The sequence below is a fragment of the Colobus angolensis genome, unplaced genomic scaffold, assembly GCF_000951035.1.
Source record: "Colobus angolensis palliatus isolate OR3802 unplaced genomic scaffold, Cang.pa_1.0 Scaffold186, whole genome shotgun sequence".
NCBI classification, from domain to species: domain Eukaryota; kingdom Metazoa; phylum Chordata; class Mammalia; order Primates; family Cercopithecidae; genus Colobus; species Colobus angolensis.
The window spans coordinates 519,064-541,054 of NW_012114999.1; the positions used below are offsets into that span (position 1 = coordinate 519,064).

Here is a 21,991-nt window from a genome sequence, read left to right on the forward strand (position 1 = left end):
GTTGGCCAGGCTGGTCTCGAACTCCTGACCTCAGGTGATCCACCTGCCTCGGCCTTCCAAAGTGCTGGGATTTCACGCCTGAGCCACCGTGCCCATCCGTGGGATTACTATTTAACATGAGAGTTGGGCAGGGACATAGATCCAAATCATATCATTTGCTGAAATGAAAACAAGATATTTCCAGGTCATTCCTCTAGTCTATCAGTCCATGCTCCAGACACTGCATTAATTTTCATGGCGTAGTACCCTTATCAGAGTCTGGCTTGTAGAATAATGCAGGATAGAAAGAGAATAGCAAAACACATAAGAAATGTAGGGAAAATAATTTTGTCTAATATGAGAAAGGGTTGCAATCATCATTGCAAGGAAAATAACTGCAAGAGTGTATAGGAGAAAAACAACCTATTTTCCTCTATGCTAACACCACTCTCAATAGTTTACTTCTGATATCGGATGTCTGGGTGTTTTTCCCACACCAACCAATTCTCCAACTCAGGACACCAATTGATGCTGTGTATTTCGATGTAGTTCTGATACCATCTACCTGGAGATAGGTCAGACCACACAGATCAAGGGCTCAGGCTCAGTCTCAGTCTCATGAGACTGCCCCTCTTCAGATGCTTCTGATAGAGGAGCTATAAATCATAGGTTCCCATGACCCCGAGGTTCAATTATTTTCTAGAATGGCTCACAGAACTCAAGGAAACACTTTAAGTTTATTCATTTACGATAAAGGATACAACTCAGGAACAGCAGCCAGATGGAAGAGATGCATAGGCCAAGGTATGGGGAAGGGGTGAGGAGCTTCTGTGCCCTCTAGGCAAGCGCCACTCCCCAAAGCCCCGGCACCTCCACATGCTCACCAACCAGCAGCTCTCCAAACCCTACCCCGCAGATCAGGGATTTCTAGGGAGCCTTCATTCCATAGGCATGACTGATAAAACCATTGGCCATTGATGATTAAGTCAATCTCCAGCCCTTCTCCCCTCCTTTCAGGGGTGGGCTGAAAGTTCCAACCTCTAATCACATGGTTGATTCCCTTGGCAACCAGCCCCCCATCCAGAGGCTATCCAGGAGCCCCAGCCACCAGTCATCTCACTAGCATACAAAAAGGTACTTAGCACTTCAGAGATTATGAGGGTTGGAGGAACTGTGTGCCAGAGGAGGAGACAATTTATTCCATGCCCCATCTTCCACCTTATCTCTGGATGCTTGCCACAACACTGTCCCATTTCAGGTCCTTATAAGCTCAACCAAACTATTACAGTAACTTCCTACCTTCCCAGCCGCCATTCCTGTTCCTTCTACCCCTCCTCCACACTGTCACCCGGGTAATCCTTCTAAAAAGTAAACACATGATAAAGCAGAACGGCACCTAAACATCTTAATACGGCGCATGACTAAAGAGTGCCTCTGCCCACCCTCATCTCACGCCACCCTCCCACATACCCAAGAACTACTCACAGTTGTAGAACACGTCATGCTGCCACACACTCCTGGGTCTTTTTACACCCTGCACCCTGCCTGAATCCCTCTATCCTACCTTGTTCCCAGGGCAAACCATTCCATGTCCTCCCAGGAGTATCACCTGCTCTGTGAAGCCTCCCAGGCTCCCTGCTCTCCTCACAATGAGCTGCCCACATGTGTCTTCTACAGACCTTTAGTCCATCCCTCTCTCGCATGGACTGCAACTGTTTATCAGTATACCTGCCACCCTCACTTGACAAAGAGCAACACCTCGAGGGCCAAGAAAAAACCTTGTTCATTCTGAATCCCTTGGGCCTGGCATAGTGCTGGGCACGAAGCAAGGACCAAATAATTGCTTGTCGAATGAAAGCTCAATGTTGTTACCTATAGGAAAGTATATACCATAATTTATTCATTCCTATTACCCAAACTCATTGCTTCCCTTACTGCCCAGGAAATGAGCTTTTGGCCAAGCTTTAAAGCTAATGATTTGATTTTTCACCTAATAACTCCACCTAAAAACCAATTATTAAAGCATATTTAGTAATTCCATGTCTCCCCACAACCCAATGAACTTTCCTCCTGCTTGCTAATTAAAATTCAATCCTCTAACATTCCCTGACATGACAAATGTCTTCCTGTGGGAATGAACAGAGTACTGGGCTCCAAGGGTCCCAATTCCTAGTAAAGGTCTGTTGAAGGGGCAACCGTGAAGCACTTTATAGTCTAACAAATCCTGGGATGCTGAGATGCACCCTGCACTCTCCTGAATGCTTCTCCCTACTTGAACCATGCACAACATTTGTATTTGAAATTCAGGTTATGCTACCAGACTTTATTTTAAAGAGCAGAACATTACTCTATCTGCCAATTGCTGGGAGTTTTATTACAAGAACTTACGGCTAGGCAACCACAGCCAAGTGTATTATTTTTTCTGGATCAGGTTCAACAACCTCATCCAAAAGTACATGAAAAAAGTCAAAGAGGCAACCAGCCCTTTGTTTCCACACCTGTCTTTAAGCTTTAACTCTTCAAGTCCTCAGCGGACCCATGGAAGCCTCAAGGCTGATATCCCAAGCCTGAGTAAAGTGCACAAGTCCCAGCTAATGGGCACAGACACCATTTTCCTGGCACTGAGTTTCTTTGCTTTAGCACTGAGCACATCAGCTGACTCACCGCCTGGCAGGTTGCATCGTAGCCTCTCTCTGGGCCTCCCCTACATTGGTTTAGTCTTCAGTGGTGAGGAGAGGAGCTTGCTGTGGATAGTGCCACACTGCCCTGTCCCCATCCTCCTACCTCCTTGACCCCCACCCCAAAAAGAATGCTCCCAGATGAAGTCTTGAGGAAACTTCAGGCCACCCTAGATCAAAAGTGGATATTAAGTCTCATCTTAAGTTTCACCTCAACCTCCTTCAAGTCTATTCAAATGCTACCTTTTCAATGGGCCCATTTAAATTACAACCCCACTGCCCAGTCCCACCCTAGGAATTCTGATTCTCCCAAACCCACTTCACATTTTATTTCTAGAGTACTTGTCACCTTCTAAAATGCCATATAATATGCTTATTGCCCAACTCCTTCCACTAGAAAGTTCCTTCAGAGGCTAGGATCTTAGTGTGAATTGTCCATGGGGATATCCCAAGAGTTGGGTATAAAAAAGATACTTGTTAAGTATCTGTTTGATAAATAAAATGAATCTTGATGTCCAATTAACTGGCAATGCTTGCCTAAGGTTCTGTGCCGAGAAGGATTCTGAGGTTATATTCAGGAGTAGCAGAGAAATGGGAACAAGTGCCATGAGCAACCATGTGTCTGCCAGGGGGTTAGCGAAGGCATCATTGCTCTACAGCTGTGTCATCCAATGTAGTGCCCACTGGCCACATGGCACCATCAAGCACCTGAAATGTTGCTAGTTAAATTGATCCGTGTTACAAACGTAAAATGCATACTACTTAGCACAAGAAGTGAACTATCTCATTAATTTTTATTGACTGATTACATGTTTATATGTGATATTATTTTGGATCTACTGGGTTAAACAAAGTGTCATTAATATTAATTTTACTTACTTCTTTTTTTGAGATGGAGTTTTGCTCTTGTCGCCCAGGCTGGAGTGCAGTGGCGCTATCTCAGCTCACTGCAACCTCTGCCGCCTGGGTTCAAGCGATTCTCCTGTCTCAGCCTCCCAAGTAGCTGGGATTACAGGCACCTGCCACCATGCCCGGCTAATTTTTTGTATTTTTAGTGGAGATGGGGTATCACCATATTGGGCAGGCTGGTCTTGAACTCCTGACCTCAGGTGATCTGCCCACCTCGGCCTCCCAAAGTGCTGGGATTACAGGCATGAGGCACCACACCCAGCCTTCTTTTACTTTTTAAATGCACCAATAGAAGACTTAAAATTACATATACTGTTTGCATTATATTTCTATTGGAGAGTGCTGCTCTAGAGCCTCCTCCAATATGACCCTAAGAAAGGAACATGTTTATGAACTGATCATGTCCATCCATCCATCTGCTTCTTGGTCTGGTCTCAACATAAATCAATGTCAAGAAAACATCTCAAGCCCAATGCTTCCCAAAGTGTGATCCTCAGACAGAAGTACATTAAAATGCAGACTCCAGGGTGGTGGGAGGTGGGAAAGTAGGAAACTACATTATAATCCTCCCTCCACCACTCATGATTCTTATGCATACTTGAGGAACATTGTTCTAGGCCATAGATATGAATATTATTTAAACTCTAATAATCTTTATAAAGCTCTAACGAGATTGTTTGAAGAACAAGCAAGAATCTCTCCTCTGCACTGATGATAAAAAGCCAAGAGGGAGAGCGAAAAGCCAAGTCATGGATGGAGTCATCTCCTTGAACATCTCAAAAGGAAGAAATGGGCCTTGTGAAATAAGAGAAACCATAGCTCCCCCATGATAATGAAAAAGCCTATTGAGATCTCAGAGGAAATCTGTTCCAGGAATCTCAAACACACGCGTACACACACACACACACACACAAACACATCCCCTACAACTCAGCTGTGGTCCGTTTGGAACTTGAGTTATCAGCTGGGTGAGTGCCTGCTGTTCAGGTTACAGGCCCTTGGGGCTGCTCTAACTCACACATCCAACCGCACAATGTCCGTGACTTTGGCATTGGTGGAAGTTCAACACTTACACAATGAAAATCGACTCCTCCCCTCTTCTGTCCTGCCCTACTCCCAACTTTCAGTATTCCTCTTCCCTTTTCCTGACTCCTGCACAAACAAATCTCTTTTTGGGGTTGCCTGCTTAGGAAAATAGAAAGAGCAAAACAAGGAAAACAAATAAAGCAAAGAAAAACATACTGATATTTCAGAAACACCTGCCATGCCAAGAACTTGCTGGCTCAATTCCAGAGGGAAAAGACACATGGTAAAGGAGAATAGCTATTCCTCCAGAATCTCAGTTTAGGTTTAAGTAGGATCTTCAGATTGGCCCTAGAACTAATCACAGCCTCCACACAGAAAGGCATTACAAAGATTATGCTTTTATGTATTTTGGACACACAAAGTCCAGCAAAAACAAACATACTGGAACAGTATTGAAATATTTACCTTCCAAATGAAGACTGAACCCTGCATTCTAAAAGAGGAAAATCACACGTTCTCCCTACCCAATTCCTGGGAGGACCCTACTTGCCTATTTCCTCTGAAGCCATGTGATGTGAAATGTAATCTGAAACATGTTTTCTATTAACATATATCATGACTCAATGCTTTTTTAAAAAGGTTCATTTCAGAGAAATAATAACTTCCATGCCTGTGAACCTACGTTCATAATTTGCAAAGCTACATATTCATGAACCATGTGATGACGGTATCTGCCAATCATGCATTCATGAAACACATATCCATGCAGCCATTTAAAAGTTCTTGGGTGATTTCATTTAGTACCCCAAACCAGATTACTTTCTTCCAATAAAATGACTTGAAGCATATTTGACTATTACTTTCTCTCAAAACATTCATGATAATCATCCTGTTCTTAAGTTTTGCTGAAATATAAAAAAAAACCTAAAGGATTGAAACCGCCCCATGTTCTTAACACCCTGCATGTTTACACACATCCAAGAGGAAAGCTCTGAGATGCTGCCCTCCAAACACAAACATGCACAAACTTGAACATGAGCCAGTACGAAAGCAATACTCTCATCTCCCATGGAAACGTTATCAGAACAACAGTACATGTGAGTGTGTATATATACAAAGAGAAGCAAAAGATGTCATTCCATCTGAAAAACAAACTAAGTCCCTACAAGTTACCAAACTGATGAAGCACAAGCTGCTTTCTAATATAGTTTTCCAAAACAGAGTTCCAGGCCACATAGGAATCCTGTCCAGCTTTACAAAAATTCTTCAGACTCCTAACTTTACCCTTCTTCATCTGCCAATGTTAGCCTGAGGGAAGAGCTTACCCCCAAATTCAAAATGCATTTCAATCTAAATGATGTTTTTCAGGGAAAAAATAAAATGTTGGTATCATTATTATTACTTGCCATATTCCTCTAATTTTGCCCTCCAAATGTGCTCCTGAAGAACCCCACAGGAGGGAAGACTTTCTCTTTTTTTTTAAGTTACATGCAATCTGCCAAGTCAAGTTCAAGAGCACAAACTGAATTTTACAAATGCCTGGCTCCAAATACGTTCCTAGAATTCTCTTTATAGAGTTCTTCTTCATTAAGGCTGATAATCTCAATTCCATTTTACAGAGAAGGAAATCAAGGCTCACAGAAGCTAAAGGATCTACCCAAGGCACATAGCTGGCAGACAGCAGGGTTGACAATAGAACCAAAGACCTGGTTTCTCACTGTAGAGTTCTTTCTATTCCATTGCTGTGGAAGAATCAGCCACCAAGCTTAGAAATCAGTAGCGTAGGGTAGACACGCACTTCCCTCAGCCTCATGTTAATAAGACACTAGGAAATATGATATTAATCACAAAAGCTCATGCTGCACACTTCCTAAGTGCATGTCACATGGATTCTGAATCCTCATATCTGACCGTGGAAAAAACTGGGGCTCTGAGCAATTAGACAAAGTGCCAGATTACACACCTTTAGCAAGAAATGAGTGCAGATTCAAACTGGGGACTCCAAAAATGATGCTCTTTCCACTGTGGGAAGGTGGACACTCTACCTGGAAAGGCCATTTCCCGTTGGTGAGGGAACTGACTGGCTCACAGGTCAGCAAAGACCTGGGTGTCTTTGGGCAAGCTTTCTACCAAAGCTGGGTAGGCAAATACAAAGGAACATTCTCCAGGCTTTGAGGAGAGTGAAAAGGAAAAGCAGTGGGGCAAAGCAGGGGACTCCCACCCTTTGCTGCCGCTTGCAGAGATTCTCCTGGTAGGTTGTTTCCCCCTCTGTCCCCGCTTCCCCAGCAATCTCAGGAGTCGTGCTGGTCAGAGTGGAGGGGAACGGAAAGGAAGGGACAGACAGAAAAAGGAATGACTGTTAAAGAAACGAAATAATTACTTGGCTAGAAGTAAAGTTAGAGTAAACAACAACAAATTGCTCAAGGATCTTAAAAATTTCCGTGACGGTCAGTTTTATACATCAACGTGTCTAGGCCATCTTCCCCAGTTATGCAATCCACTCATCTACACGTTGCTGTGAGAGTATTTTGTAGATGCAATTAAACTCCATAATCAGGTGGCACTAAGGAAGGGAGATTATATCAGATAATCTGGGTGGGCTCTTAATTGAAAGCCATTAAAGAGCACACCCAAGGCTTCCCTAAGGAAGAAAAAATTCTACCTGTGGACAGCAGCTTCTGCTCATGCCTGAGCTACCCTTCCTGAAAGGCCTCCCTATGGACTTTGATTGCCCTGCTGTCCCCACAATGGCATAAGCCAATTCTTTGTAATAAATCTCTTCATATGTATCCCTGACTGGTTCTGTTTCTCTAGATAAACGCTGACTGACAGCTCCTGGGAATGGCTGGTGCAAGCCCCAGGAGAAACAGAGCTGCATATTCTGGGCCAGGAACCACAGACCTAACAACAGTTTGGGGAAAAAAAGTTCTAAAGGGCATTTCCTTGGAGGGCAAGAATGGAGGTGAGGCCTCTAGCCCAAAACAACTGTGGCTGGAGCCTTTTGAGCTTCCTAAAATTAGCTCTGAAGCAAAGGTAAAGCCCTCTTAAGCAGGCCACACCCATTTTCCAGTCTACATTGAAAAGTCTCTGAAGACGATCAAGGTGGTCTCCTAGGTCAAAGCCAAGAAGGTTGAACTGAACATATTTAGCATCAATTAACAAATGGTCCCCAAAGGGTTAAGGATAGATGCAGATATTAAGGCATCCTGGTGGAGCTGATCCGGAAATGCTCCAACTGGGACCACAGAGAGAAAGTGCTCTTGGGAAAGGGGTCAAGAAACAGTTTTAAAATCCTTATCCAAGTGAAATACTGATATGATCTAGATTCCGGTACTGAAATAAGTCATGCACAACATACTTCGCTGAAACAAGAACTTTATTCACCTGATGCGATGCCCTGATTTGGCTCTACAGGTTCAATTCTGAAGCCCTGTTCTTGGGACAGTCATGAGTGACTCCAGACTGGAGGCCAGAGTTACAGATAAAATCATAGTCATGCCCTCGAGTCAGTAGTGTGACTGTTCCCAATGAGGTCCCCATTTGCCATTCTGGAAAGTATTATTATTATTATTATTGCTCACATTTACTGAGTACTTACTAAGTACTGTCCATGGGTTAGAGCCCCCACTTACTAGCTATGGGATCAGCTACATGTTAACTTCTTTGTCTCAGTTTCCTCATCTTAAAACAAAGACAACAAAAGTACCTACTTCACAGGCTTATTATGAAGACTAAGGTCATACATGTAAGTACTAAGAAGAGTACCTCACACATGGCACACACTAGAAGTGCTTGTTAAACATACACATATGTGTGTATGTATCCTCACATCAGGCCATGAGATTTGTCTGACAGATGCCGAGGTTGACAGGCCACGAGTCATTCCTCACTATGGCAGGACCATAGCTTTCTTATATAAACTGCTAGAAAAGGATAATAAAAACCCTGTTTTAATGGATTGGGGCGTGGCTCCAAACAGCAGCTCTGAACATCACCCTGCCATCTGTACCACCCAGAACCAACAGAACCTCAAGAACAGGCTCTCCATGATAAAGATGGAAAGGCCAGAGATCAGATGGACTGTGAGACTTTTGCTGGAGGTAGATGGACGACCCCCTGACTTCCAGGTATATACTGTGTCATTCACCACCTCAGTGGGACAAGGCAGAGACAAAGCAATGATGACTCCCTAGCACAGCGGCATTAAGGACCCACAGTTGCAACAAAGACCCCAGGCCATCTAAGGATAGAGTGTTAGGAACCAAAAGCAAAAGCAGATCTTGAGAAACAAATTCTATCCTAGACACAGATATTAGAAAGGCTAAAGGACTCCTTCCTCCCCTGCAGAAATCAGAAGTAGCTTCCAAGCTAGAGTTAGATAATGTGGACTTGAGGTGCAAGAACCAATTTGCCTCAAATAAGCCCAACAACCTGTGCCCAGGAAGGAGTTGGACCATCCTGGAGCTGCTTTCTGAGATGGGGAGTGTGGGCCACCTGTGGAGAACCCTTACCAAGGGCATCATTGTCTGTAATTTATGAGGAACAAGGCATAGCCACAGCCTTCAAGTCAGCCTCCTAGACAGCTGGGGGTTTTTTCCCCTTCCTATTACATGGAAATAGAATATTCTGTAACCTCCTTTAACAAAACAGTCACTTTTTCTACCAAACAGCTCTCTGGAGGCTGGCCACCACGTCAACAAAGGGCACCAGAGATGTGACATTTGATACAATGCCCAACACTTGGGAAGGGCAGATGCATCTGATTACCAGATTAGCCTTAGGCAATAAAGCCTTAAAAGAAGTCATGGGACTCCACATGAAGAAACACCAACCTTGCCTCCTCAGTGAAAGTAAGTTTATTTGACCTCAATTTGTTGAATGAAAGCAAAGCCTTCACAGGGCTGTGACCCATGCCTGCACACAGACATGACACAAGTCCAGCCAGAGCCAGGAAAAGTCTACACTTGCGTGAACCCTCCTGGACAGGATGTCTTCCTCAGGAAAAATACACCCAGGCAAATTTCCCAGGGGCCACGGGCCATTCGCTCACAACATTCACCAGCCTTAACCCAGCAAGTTAGAATAAATCCCAGGGAGTCTTTCAGAAACCCCTTCTGGACCAGCTTTACCAGTTGAAACTGGGCTCTTTCCAATGTTCTAATTGCCATAGTGACATTTAGGAAGAGCTCAATGGCCACAATAGGGCCAAAAACTCATTCCTAGGAAACAGGAATGAGTTGTTTGAACTAGGGTAGTTGACTGACCCTAGCTCATAAGAGGATCAAGACCCATATAATTAAGGCTCTTAAGGACAAGCCACAAAACCAACAGATGAGCAGACTCCGGAATAAAAATGCATGGTACACAACCACTTGGAATATCCCACAGGACACAATGAGTCATTCTACAAGAGACATTTAAAAAAAGAACCACCACCACCAATCTTGAAACATTTAGTTATTTAATCTGCCTTCAAGAGAGAATTTATCTGGGGAAAGACCTCACTGCAAAACACAAACTGGTATATCCAGGTCCCTGGAATACAGGGGTAATGTTTCTGGCTGAACCAAGAGCTGTGTTTGTGTCTGCAGCCCTGACCCGTTTGCCACATGCTGTTCTCCAGAGCCAGCCTCATGCAGGAAGCTGCCTTGATTGCATTTGGAAGAAGAGAATTCTCATTTTCTCCAATTTCTACTATTCTCATCTTCTCCAATTTTCACTATTATTTAGTGTAAAAGTACTTAGCACACTAAAATGCAATTCCTAATTTTTCAACCGGCTCTCACACATAATGGGAAGCTAAGGACAGGCAATTTACCCCAGTTTTCCCTAGATCCTCCACAGCTAGCACAGTTCACAGTTAGGCACCAACAACTGGGTGTTGGATGAATGAACAAGCAGATACATAAACCATCATACCAGGTATGCTAATTCTGTGTTTTTTTCTGAACATGGGGGTGGGGGAACTGCCAAATAAGGGAAAGAAGGAAATTAGCAAAGAAAAAAATTATTTCCAGATTTTTTTAATGCAACACAATAGAATACAGAATTTTTTTAAAAAGAAGTTCCCTTCTCCACAAGCAATCTTGAATGTCTGAGTTATTCTTAGGGCGTTTTTTGGACAGACATTACAACCCTCAGTTACACATCACTTGGCTTCATGAAAAGGTAACAGCTGAACATGCGCGGTGGTATGGGCTGTGCATGTCCCTTCCTAGTGCCGCACTGAGCACACATCTGGGGCTATTTAGCAACTGATTGGAAATTTAGCCTTTTGATTTCCAGTTAAATACTAGGCACAGGGAAACAAATAGCACTTGTTTTTCACTGAGTCTTGTCAGTCATCCAAACTCCAGTGCTGCCTGTGGTTTGGTGGCAGAGGTCCAAAATATTTGGACCTTTTTTTTTTAATGCCTCTAGTTTAAGTAAAAGGAATAAACTAGATATGGGCAGCTCCAGCTTCTTCACCCATCCCTCCCTGCTTAAACTGGTTTTAAATGTATTAATTTACATTTTTCATTAGGATTAAGTTTTGATTTGTTTTTAATCCAAAGCTAATAGCATAGAGTTTGGTTTCTGTCATTTATTTCAACTGCCCTGCCTTGATATTTACTTGGATTTGCTGAGGAGGCAATGCTCCATTTGCTAGTTTCTGTTCCAAATTAAATTGGGATATAATATCTAGCAGTAGTGCTATCAAAGAATCACAGAGTTTAAAAGCTGGGAGGAACTTTAGACATGAGCTAGTACAATCCTCTCATTTTAGAAATGGGGAAACCAAGGCCTGAGTAGTTAAGTGATTTTTTTTCTCAATGATGTATAACTAGTTAGTGGCAGAGCCAAGACTAGTACTCAGGCGTCCTAACATCCAGACCAGGGTGTTAACTGGAAACAAAAACCTGAATTACCTCCGAGTAGAGCTGCCCAATAAAGTACAGGACACCCAGTTAAAGCTGAATTTCAGGTAAACAATGAATACTTCTTTAGCATATGTTATGTCCCAAATACTGTATGGGCACACTGACAAAATTATTTGTTGTTTATCTGAAATTCAACTTTAACTGGGCATCCTCTATTTTTATATGCCAGCTCCGGCAATGGTACCTCAAAGACTAAAATCCCCTTCCATGCCCCGTCCTCCACTCAAACATACACACATTCACATACATTTGCTCTCTGATTTTAATGATAAATGGCTAGAGAAAAAAATAGATCACAGCACAGTAATATCGAGAGTGAATGAGGTTGGAAGAAGCTGCTTATTTCCTGAAACTTCTAATCTTAGATACCCTTTTTTCCTTATGAGCATGCAAAGTGAATAAGCCTGACATAAGTAGGCTGGCCATGGCCTCTGGACTAGGCACTTTAGGTTATTAAAAGCCAGGCACTAGGGTCTCATCTTGAAAACGTCTGCTTGTCCTAGGGCTCCAAGTCTACAGACCTTGCAGGAGAGAATGCTCAAATTTGGAATACAAATAAAGCAAGATTAAAAAAATTAGAGGCCAGGCATAGTGGTTCACACCTGTAATCCCAGTACTTTGGGAGGCCAAGGCAGGTGGACGACTTCAGCCCAAGAGTTTGAGACCAGCCTGGGCAAAAAAAGTGAAACCCCATCTCTACAAAAAAAAAAAAAAAAGTCAAAAATTAGCTGGGTGTGGTGGTGCATGCCTGTAGTCCCAGCTACTCGGGAGGCTGAGGTGGGAGGATAGTTTGAGCCCAGGCAGCAGAGGTTGCAGTGAGCTGAGATCATGCCACTGAACTCTAGCTTGGGCTACAGAGCCAGAAAAAAAAAATCCTGTCTCAAGAAAAAAAAAATTCAGGTATATGGAGTACAGTAAAAAGATATACACTTTAAAATCTAGTTCATGCCCAGCACTGTGAGTCATGCCTATAATCCCAGCACCTTGGGAGGTAAAAGCGAGTGCATCACTTGAGACCAGGAGTTTGAGATTCACCTGGACAACATGGCAAAACCCTGTCCCTACAAAAAATACCCCCAAGAAATCAGCTGGTCATGCTGGCATGCACCTGTAGTCCCAGTTACTCAGGAGGCTGAGGCAGGAGGATCCCTTGAGCCCAGAAGGTTGAGGCTACAGTGAGGCATATTTGCACCACTGCACTCCAGCCTGAGCGATGGAGTGAGACCCTGTCCTCAGAAAAAAAAAAAAAAAAGTGCTGCAGCAAGGTTTTCTTGCTAGTTTTATGAAATATAGTTCACATCCCATAATATTCAGCCTTTTAAACAATTCAGTGTTTCTGTGTATATTCACAAGGTGTGGTATATTCACCACTATGTAATTCCAGAACATTTTTATCACCTCCCAAAAGAAATCTATATCATTAGCAGTCATTCCCCATTTTCCCCTCTCATCAGCCCCTGGCAATTACTAATCTACTTTCTGTTTCTATAGATTTGCCCATTCTGGACATTTTATATAAATTGGAATCATACAATTTGTGACCATTACTGTCTGGCTTCTTTCACTTAGTATAATGTTTTCAAGACCCATCTATGTTGTGGTATGTATCAGAACTTCAATCCTTTTTATGGCTAAATAATATTCCATTGTATGGATATAGCACTTTTTTCATCCATTCATCTGTTGATGGACATTTGGGTTGTTTCCACTTTTTGGCGACTGTGAATAATGATGCTTTGGACATTTGTGGACACGTTCTTGTGGACATGTGTTTTGTTCAACTGTTTTCCACAGAACCATTTTACATTCCCACCAGCAATGTATGCGTGTTCCAGTTTCCCTACAGCTTTCACAACCCTTGTTATCACCTTTTTTATTACAGCCACCCTAGTGTGAAGTGGCATCTCGCTGGTTTTCATTAGCATGTCCCTAATGACTCATGATACTGAGCATCTTTTCATGTGTTTTGTGGCCATTTGCGTCTTTTCTCTAGAAACTGTGTATTTAAATTGTAGTATGTCCTTAAAGACAATTTCAGATTGTGGCTCTCCTCAATCTTTTTTAGCAAACTCAGGTTGAAGGTTCAGGCATTATCACCCAGTTAAGTTATCTTACTTTTCTTTCAGTGTAGAAATGAATGCATAAATAAAAACAGGCTTATGTAATCCTTCTGAGAGATTATTTGTAGTTCCAACACGGCACACTGAGAGGGTAAGATCATTTTTATTTCTGATGGTTCTCTGGGCCGCCCATACACCCTGCAAAAGGAAAACTACAAGATTATGACAACTTCATCACGTGTGTGCATGTGTGTGACTCACACTCAAAAGATTTGCTACTTGAAACTCAGCCCGAAAGCGTCACTCTTCATCCCACTCATATTTCCTAGGTAACCAGAATAACCAGATAAAGGAGCTGCACCTGCAGAGAAAACTAAATCCCACTTTCTCCCTGCCTGACATGCTCCCTTCTTGCCTGTGCTGTGAGGGGGTGAGAAGGACTGAAATGATTTGACAGAAAAAGACAGATGCCTTTATTACCAGTATTAAAGTATGTTTTTAGTCACCCTCATGGGTGGCTGCGATTTCTGGGTAACATAAGGCCCTCCTAACTAATTATGAAAGTTTTCCTTTTTTAATTTGGGCAGTCATAACAACACAGACATGTCCATTTAAATAAAAAGGTCACCCTGATAAATGAGTAGATGCTGTTACTTGAAACTTTTCTCATCACCATATTAAAAAAAAAATAACAGTTAAAAGTGTTGTAACTCTACATACACAGTAGACAGCTCTGAGACAGAAATGCAAACCCTCCAGCAGCGTATCAGGAAGCAGGCAAGGATACACGCGTCTTGGACTGAGAGTCAGGAGACCCATTCGCTTTCCACAGCTCCTCTAAGCTCCCTGCATAACCTCGGAGAAGACAGTGATGAAAATGGTGAGGCCTCAGTTTCCAGAGATCCCACGGGCCCTCTGAAGTGTTTGATGAACACTTTATGGAACATAATTTAGTTATCTTATCCCCAAACTTTAACTCTTAACTATATAAATGGATAAAGAGAATACACTACTGGATTTCTATTGATCACCAGACCCTCTTTGGCAAAGGCTGTCAAAGAGATGAGCAGACACTAAAATTCATTTCAGGCCACAGAGAGGAAGGGAAAAGCCTGCCCACGGAGAGTGGCCCAGCTTGTGCAAGGTCTTGCATCACTCGTTGTCTGCCGATGTGAGAATGTGAATGAACAACAGATGTTCCATCGTCTCTTCCAGGCCATGAAGAAATGTACAGACGGGAAAAAAACCATTTTCCCTAAAGGAAGCCTGCTGGACAACAAAGCATAGTTCAGGTGTCCTGGAATTTAAATCCTTGACTTTGCCTGATGCTGCCTCCCACGTGTTGGTAATTTTAGGCTCATTATTTGATCTGCAATCTCCTAACATGTGATTGATCCAAATGAGGTTGATGAATTGTTTACTAAAGCTGCCGCCTTCTTTCATTGTTAGTGTCCACACTGATGGCCAAGAAGCAGTTTTTATAGATTTTAAGCAAAATTAAAGCAAATTAATAACTAAGAGTAAGACTCTTTCCCTCAAAACCCATGGACTGGCAGACTGAAGAAAGAATCCAGGCAGTGATAAGTACAACTATGACATACATGGCCCACACTTTCATCTGGACCTATAGCCCAGAGAAATAGAACCCCTTTCGATCTGAGGCCAGTCAAGCTAGATATTCCATAATTACAGATGCAAATTCAACACCCATCCCACATGCTCTTCACTGTGGCTAGAAATAAATAAGAGCAGCGACGGCAGGTAATGTCTACAAACATTGTATATGTGATCTCGCTTACTCAAGATAACAGCCCTATGATGGAGGGCCTGAGAAAAATCCGGCTTAGAGAAATTTGCCCGAGGTCGCTGCTTGGATCCAAACCAGGACACGCACTGCCTTTGCTCATAATGTCTCCATAACCTGCCCACCGTGGTAGCCACTAGCCTCATGTAGCTACTCAGCACCTGAAATGTGGCTAAGCAGGACTGAAGAACTGTAATTTAAGTAGCCACGCACAGCTATTTCCTACAGTATTGAACAGGAAAGCATAGTACGAGGGCTAAATGTGCATAAGACTTTATGATCAGAGCCATTAGTATTACTATCACAAGTAATTTTAATTAGAGGAGACTGGCAGTGATTATGAGTACGAAGGCAGACAGTTTAGCATAACAGCTTGTAGAATAGGTCCTATCTAGGTTTGAGTACCAACTCTGCAGGTAACTAGCCATGTGGTTTGGGCCACTACCTAACCTCTCTAAATCTTAGTTCTTCATCTACAAGAAGGGATCTACACTATCGTACTGTAGAAGGTTATTGTCAGAATTAGATAAAGTATTAGAGAATTTAGTGACCTGAAATATCCTAAGTGCTCAATAAATGTGCCAGTAATAACAACTAAATAATTACTGGTTTTGGGCCTTTTTAATATAGAAGTAATAAGAGTTGCAATTCCTAGAAAAGGCTACAATAAAGTTATTGTAATACCCACCTTGTAAATGTACCTTTTGAGCTTAAATGTTTTGTTCTGAAATTCATTTAAATTTACAGCAAAGTTGCTAGTACAAAGGATTCTAGTAAACCCTTTAACTAGATTCATCTGTTTTTAAAACCTTGCCACATTTGCTTTATTCTTCTCTCTATACAACATGTTTTTTTCCTGAATGATCTGACCTTTTAGCCCTTAACCTTAAAGAGTATTGAGTATGTTTCCTAAGGATATTCTCTTACAGAAAAACAACAATTATCAAATTCAAGGAATATAACATTGATACAATATTTTAATCTATAGGCTCAATTATAATTTCACCCACTGTCCCCCTAATGTCTTTTATAGCAGCTGCCCCACTCCCTACCCAACAGGATCTAGCTCAGGATCACATGTGTCTTGTCTTTTTGTCTCCTTTAATCTGGAATGGCTCCCCAGCCTTTCTCTGTCTTTCATGACTGACACTTTTGAAGATTACAGGCCAGTTATCTTAAAGAATGTTATTCAATTTGGTTTTGTCAGCACTTCTTCATGATTAGATTCAGGTTATATGCATTTCTGGCAAAAATACTACAAAAGTGATGCTGTGTTCTCTCTCATTTATAGGCACACAACGTCCATTTGCCCCACATTGCTGATATGAATTTTAATCACTTGGTTAAGGTATCATGGGATATCCCCAATGTATATAGTCACTATTTTTTATGTGTAATTAATAAGCAATTTGTACAAAAGATATTTTAAGAATATCTAAATATACTATTTCCTGAATTCCCTCCATCTCTGCTAGATTTAGCATCTGTTACTAATTCTTGCCTGGTCAACTTTTACTATGATGGTTGCAAAATGATCATTTTCTAACTCCTTTGCTCCTTCTATATTTACTAGCTGGCATTTTACTACAAAGATGAGCTTTTTCTTTTCTCCCTTTTACTCATGTATGTACTTATTATAATAATTGTATTGACTATGGATTCTTACATTATCCAACAAGAACCTTTGAGTTTTTAGAAGTACTCTTCAAACACAGGGGAAAGAAACTACAGATCTGGATTGGGAGTCATTAACTGGGCAAAGTTTATTCATGAGGCAAGAGGAAAACTATTAACTGGGGACTCCACTTGTTTTGGATGCTTGAGGGCAAGAGAGGTTTAAGGCCTCAGGCGCTGCAGTTAGGACATTAGCCTGCAGCTCTTGCAATAGACAAATGTGAGTTACCACTACCAAGTTGCAGTATTGCTCATCATTAGACATGATATCATACCAAAAAAATTCCATCCAAACAACCCATCTATTTCTCCACAACTAGCAAACTTGAATGTTCTGGCAAACTCAAAGGGACATGATTTACAAATAGTAGGTAATATTTGGATCTTTCCACAAGAGCTGGGTTCCAGCTTGTTTTTTTAATAAAATACAAATGACTTCATTTTGGAGCTCACTGTGTCACTTTCTCAACAAACAGATCCTCATATCAGGAATCAGGCCTGTGTTATATACAAATAATATGGGTTCGTGCATATTTATTTTGTGGCCAGGGACCACACAGCCGGTAGCCAGTTACAATATTTACAGTGCTCCTGATGCCACAAGCAGGGTTTCAGAGCTGAAACCAAAGCTCAGGCCACACACAGTATGACGACAGGTCCTGCTCTAATGTGCGCACTAGACCCCTGGCTCTGCCCACAGAAGATGGGCAGGTGTGTCTGCTTTCTGTGAATGCTTATCTATGTCATCCAAATATCATTAAGCGCATCCTCCAAATTTAACACTCTTTGGACTCTGGCATTATTTCAATGAAAGTAAGCCATTATTAAAAGTTTGGCGGCCGGGCGCGGTGGCTCAAGCTTGTAATCCCAGCACTTTGGGAGGCCGAGACGGGCGGATCACGAGGTCAGGAGATCGAGACTATCCTGGCGAACACGGTGAAACCCCGTCTCTACTAAAAAATACAAAAAACTAGCCGGGCGAGGTGGCGGGCGCCTGTAATCCCAGCTACTCGGGAGGCTGAGGCAGGAGAATGGCATAAACCCAGGAGGCGGAGCTTGCAGTGAGCTGAGATCCGGCCACTGCACTCCAGACTGGGCGACAGAGCGAGACTCCGTCTTAAAAAAAAAAAAAAAGTTTGGCAAAGTTTAAGGATTATTATACCCTTGTGCTAAGGATCAGTTTGGGGGAGGTTTAAGCACTTACCAAAAACAGTCTGGAGACCCCAGTGGCAAGTCTCTCTGTCTTCAGATGCCACACCAGGGGGTGTGGGGAGTTGAGCAGGAACACGACAGGTTTGTGGTGGATGTGGACTGAGGAGATGGGATTCAGGTGAAGTGTGACCTAGGAAGCAACAGAAAGAGGGTAGAAATCTTAGCCCTGGCTTTCCATGAAAATCACTCATAGCAGCCTCTGGAATACTTTTTTGCAACTCACTATCAACAGAAACAAGCTATAATCCAGCTCAGATCCTATGAATAAGATACATTAAGTTGAACCAGATGACATTGCCAATATTTGACCATTTTTTACTACAAAATGGCTACTTCATATGGGTCAACCACACTAATCTCAACAAAAGCATGAATTAGCTCCCCGTCAAAGAACAAATAAACAACACATTTTTTTCTTTCGAAAAGTCAGCAAAGGTGGAATAAAAGTTACCTTCCCTTAGGCCTGCTTTAAGCTGTAGGTCAAATGACTAAGGTGAAAACTGGAAAACAAAATCCCCTGGGGGTGGGGTCATCCCTCTGGATCTCCAGAGAAATGACTTTCTTCTGCTCCAGGTAAGCTCCAACCTCCATAAAGTGAAATGGGTTCTGCCAAAGAAAAGTGCCAAAAGCTGAGAGAAAGGGGCTGCCAAGGGAGGCTGCCAGGGCTTTCGCTGTCTCAGCTTTTAGCTCGAAGGGCTTTTCCAAAGAAATGAAGCACAGAGGACACACAGAATAAAGAGTGATTGTATACAAGCCCTGTCAAAAAAAAAAAAAAAAAGGGAAGAAAACCATGGGATGGATACAAAAACTGTAGCCAATTTTGACAGCAGATCAAGGACTACTGCAGGTCACCACTGTTGTCATTAACATCACCAAAAAGCACCTGCAAATGGAGCTGCAAGCCATGGACTCAACAAAGTCCTCTTGGCACACATGAGCCCAGGGCAACACGAACATAGGAGAACAAAAGGATATATAAGGAAATATTGACTAGATACTTTCATACAGTCTGTCCATACTGGCTTTCCATACACAGCGGGGAGGCAAGACCCAAGCATCACATATTTAAACAGAGTGAACTCATCAAAGATAACCATAAAGTAATAAGGGAGGGACAGGCCAAAAAAGGACTTAGGTTAGAAAGACACAGACTGAGTGATGCACTGGGAATAATAGTACATCTCAGCTAGAATTTTCATGAGGATGACATGGTCTAGATCCACAATCTGAGTCTATACAACCATCAGGTACTAAACGCTGGTCTACTTCACATTCTCCCAGTGGCTGTCAGCCCACTGGATCTCCACATACTTCTACCTTTTTTTGTAAGGACCACTTATGACCAATGTCACTTATCATAGTATACTCTCAGGTCATTGATCAATAAGACACTAAACTTTCATTATCTTTCAAAACCCAGGTTTTTGCACATGGTAGGCACTCAGTAAATGTCAAAATAATATTTTAATTCTCCGCTTTTCGATGCCACAAAAATATTCTAAGAATAACTTGCATCATCTTGTTCACTAACTTGAGTATGCATTTCTTAATTTCCAAAATGGACTATAGGCCAGGAGTTTGAGACCAACCTGGCCAGCCTGGAAAAAACCCATCTCTACTAAAAATACAAAAATAAATTAGCTGGGCGTGGTAGCTGGCACCTGATACTCAGGTGGCTGAGACACAAAAATCGCTTGAACCCAGGAAGTGGAGGTTGCAGTGAGCCCAGATCGTGCCAATGCACTCCAGCCTGGGCTACAGAGTGAGACTCTGTTTCAAAAACAAAAACAAAAAACTGTGCTTAACATATACACGATAATACACTTGATCTTAGCCAAAAGGCTGGGAAGTAAGCATATACAATAATATTTGATTTATCACAGCAAATTCATGTATTTATATGTTACCTAAAGGAGAAAAAAGGTTCAAAGGAATTTAGCTGGATAATTTGCAAAAAATAAAATAAAAATAAATTAAAAAATTAAGCAACACTCCAACTGTCATGAGCTATTTCTGCACACAGCTAGGATCATTTTTATATTTGGCATAAGCACAGTGCTAAATCAAAATACTAGATGAACAGTGACGCAGTGACGTCAAGTACAGCTACAGCAAAGTAATGTGCTCCTTGGTTGTAAAGACTCTACCTCACAGCACACTTTAGAGATGCTGTCCGCATCTTGAAATAAACAGACTGATAGCCACTGAGAAGACGAAGAGATGCTATAGAAACAGCAGAAGCAAAGATTCAAACTGTACTGAACAAAGAGACACACACACTACGGAGAATGAAGGAGGGATGAAATCATTGTTTGTTCCAGAGTACCTGAAAACTGCAAAGCAACACTCTGACTTTCACTAATAGCATGTATCAGTAAAAGGTTTCTCTATTTATTCCAAGACTATTTACTGAGTACCATAATGGCACAAAGAATAGTAATGTATATCTGCAGGGGCTGCATCAACCCTTCTTCTGAAGATTTTCTTTGCAGTACTCAGGCATACAATTCTTCTTAGAGCTCATAGATAAGCAGAAGTTTTGGTCAAATATATACTATAAAATACTAATAAGTATGTGTCTCAAATGAACAAGAATTTTTTATAAAAGCTCATGAAATGAGAAGAAAAAGATCTATGAGACAGATATTGGTGCTCAGGTCCAAAATTTTCCAGATGGTCAAAAGTGCTGAGGCCTGGCTCATACAATCAAGGAAAGATTTCTAGGAGCCACAGCCCTCTGAGCTTTCCTGGAAACAGCTCCCTCTTCAATATGTGGCAGTGTCTGGCCAAGATGAATCTCTGACTCTGGCACACAGGGTCCAGGCAGAGCCCCAAAAGCCATTTGGCAAAGAAGAATTCACACTACAATTGGGAAATTCAAAGAAAAATACCCAATAGTTTCTTTAAAAGATCATTTGGCAGGGACAATGAGTCCTGCAAGCACCCGCTCACCTAATCCCTCAGCAACCTGTCTTTTCTAGGCTTCTCCTGCTTGAGTAAATCTTGCTGAAGGGAAGATAAAGGACAATCAAAACAACTAACAAAAGAACAATCGTATAAAAGCTTCCAGAGAGAACACATTGCAGTATCTCAAAGAATTCCTGGCTAAGTTGTCCAATTTCTCCCAGGTTGGAAAAAAAAAAAAGAAAAGAAAAGAAAAGAAAATCCTCCTTCGGATCAATTATAGCTCAGGGTAGACTACAGTTACAAATATAAGAACATCCTGAAGTTTTGTGGTTACACTCTCCAGTGCTCATGGTCTAAAGGCCGAGCTGAGACAGACTACAGCAAATAAATATCCCGTGAAGAAATGATACAAAGAGTATCCAGCAATCTCCAGCTTGGAAATCCAAACAGTAGTTTAAAGAGTTGACCATCAATCCTAAGTCAAATTTACACATAAAAATACAGGTTAACAGCTTTGTCTATGGGTTCATAAGTAATAACGAATCGAACACTGGGACCATGCGAGCTGTGAAGGCTGGCAAGCTAAAGGGGATGCAGCTCAAAGGAAGCAGCAATGACCAGTCTCGAAACCACTGGCTTCTTTGTAAATCTTTGGGAGTCATGGAGCATTTGAGAACTTAATGCATGTATGAACCCTCTCTTTATCAAACCAAACCAAACAAAAAACATCCACATCACACAAACTTTTGCAGACAATGTCAGGGAATTACATTCATTGCAGGGCCCATGAACTCCAGGTTAAGCACCCATCAACCCAGGTTA

At 42.0% G+C, this 21,991-nt stretch overlaps 1 protein-coding gene across 4 annotated transcripts in view; it reads right to left on the bottom strand.

Annotated features, from left to right (window-relative positions):
• TGFBR3 (transforming growth factor, beta receptor III) overlaps window positions 1–21,991 on the bottom strand; it is a 243,470-nt gene that overhangs the window by 60,207 nt on the left and 161,272 nt on the right. For all 4 annotated transcript variants that reach the window (XM_011939966.1, XM_011939965.1, XM_011939964.1 and 1 more), the window contains one exon: window positions 18,255–18,392. In XM_011939966.1, the coding sequence (XP_011795356.1) occupies window positions 18,255–18,392 (138 nt within the window). The remainder of the gene's footprint in view (window positions 1–18,254; window positions 18,393–21,991) is intronic.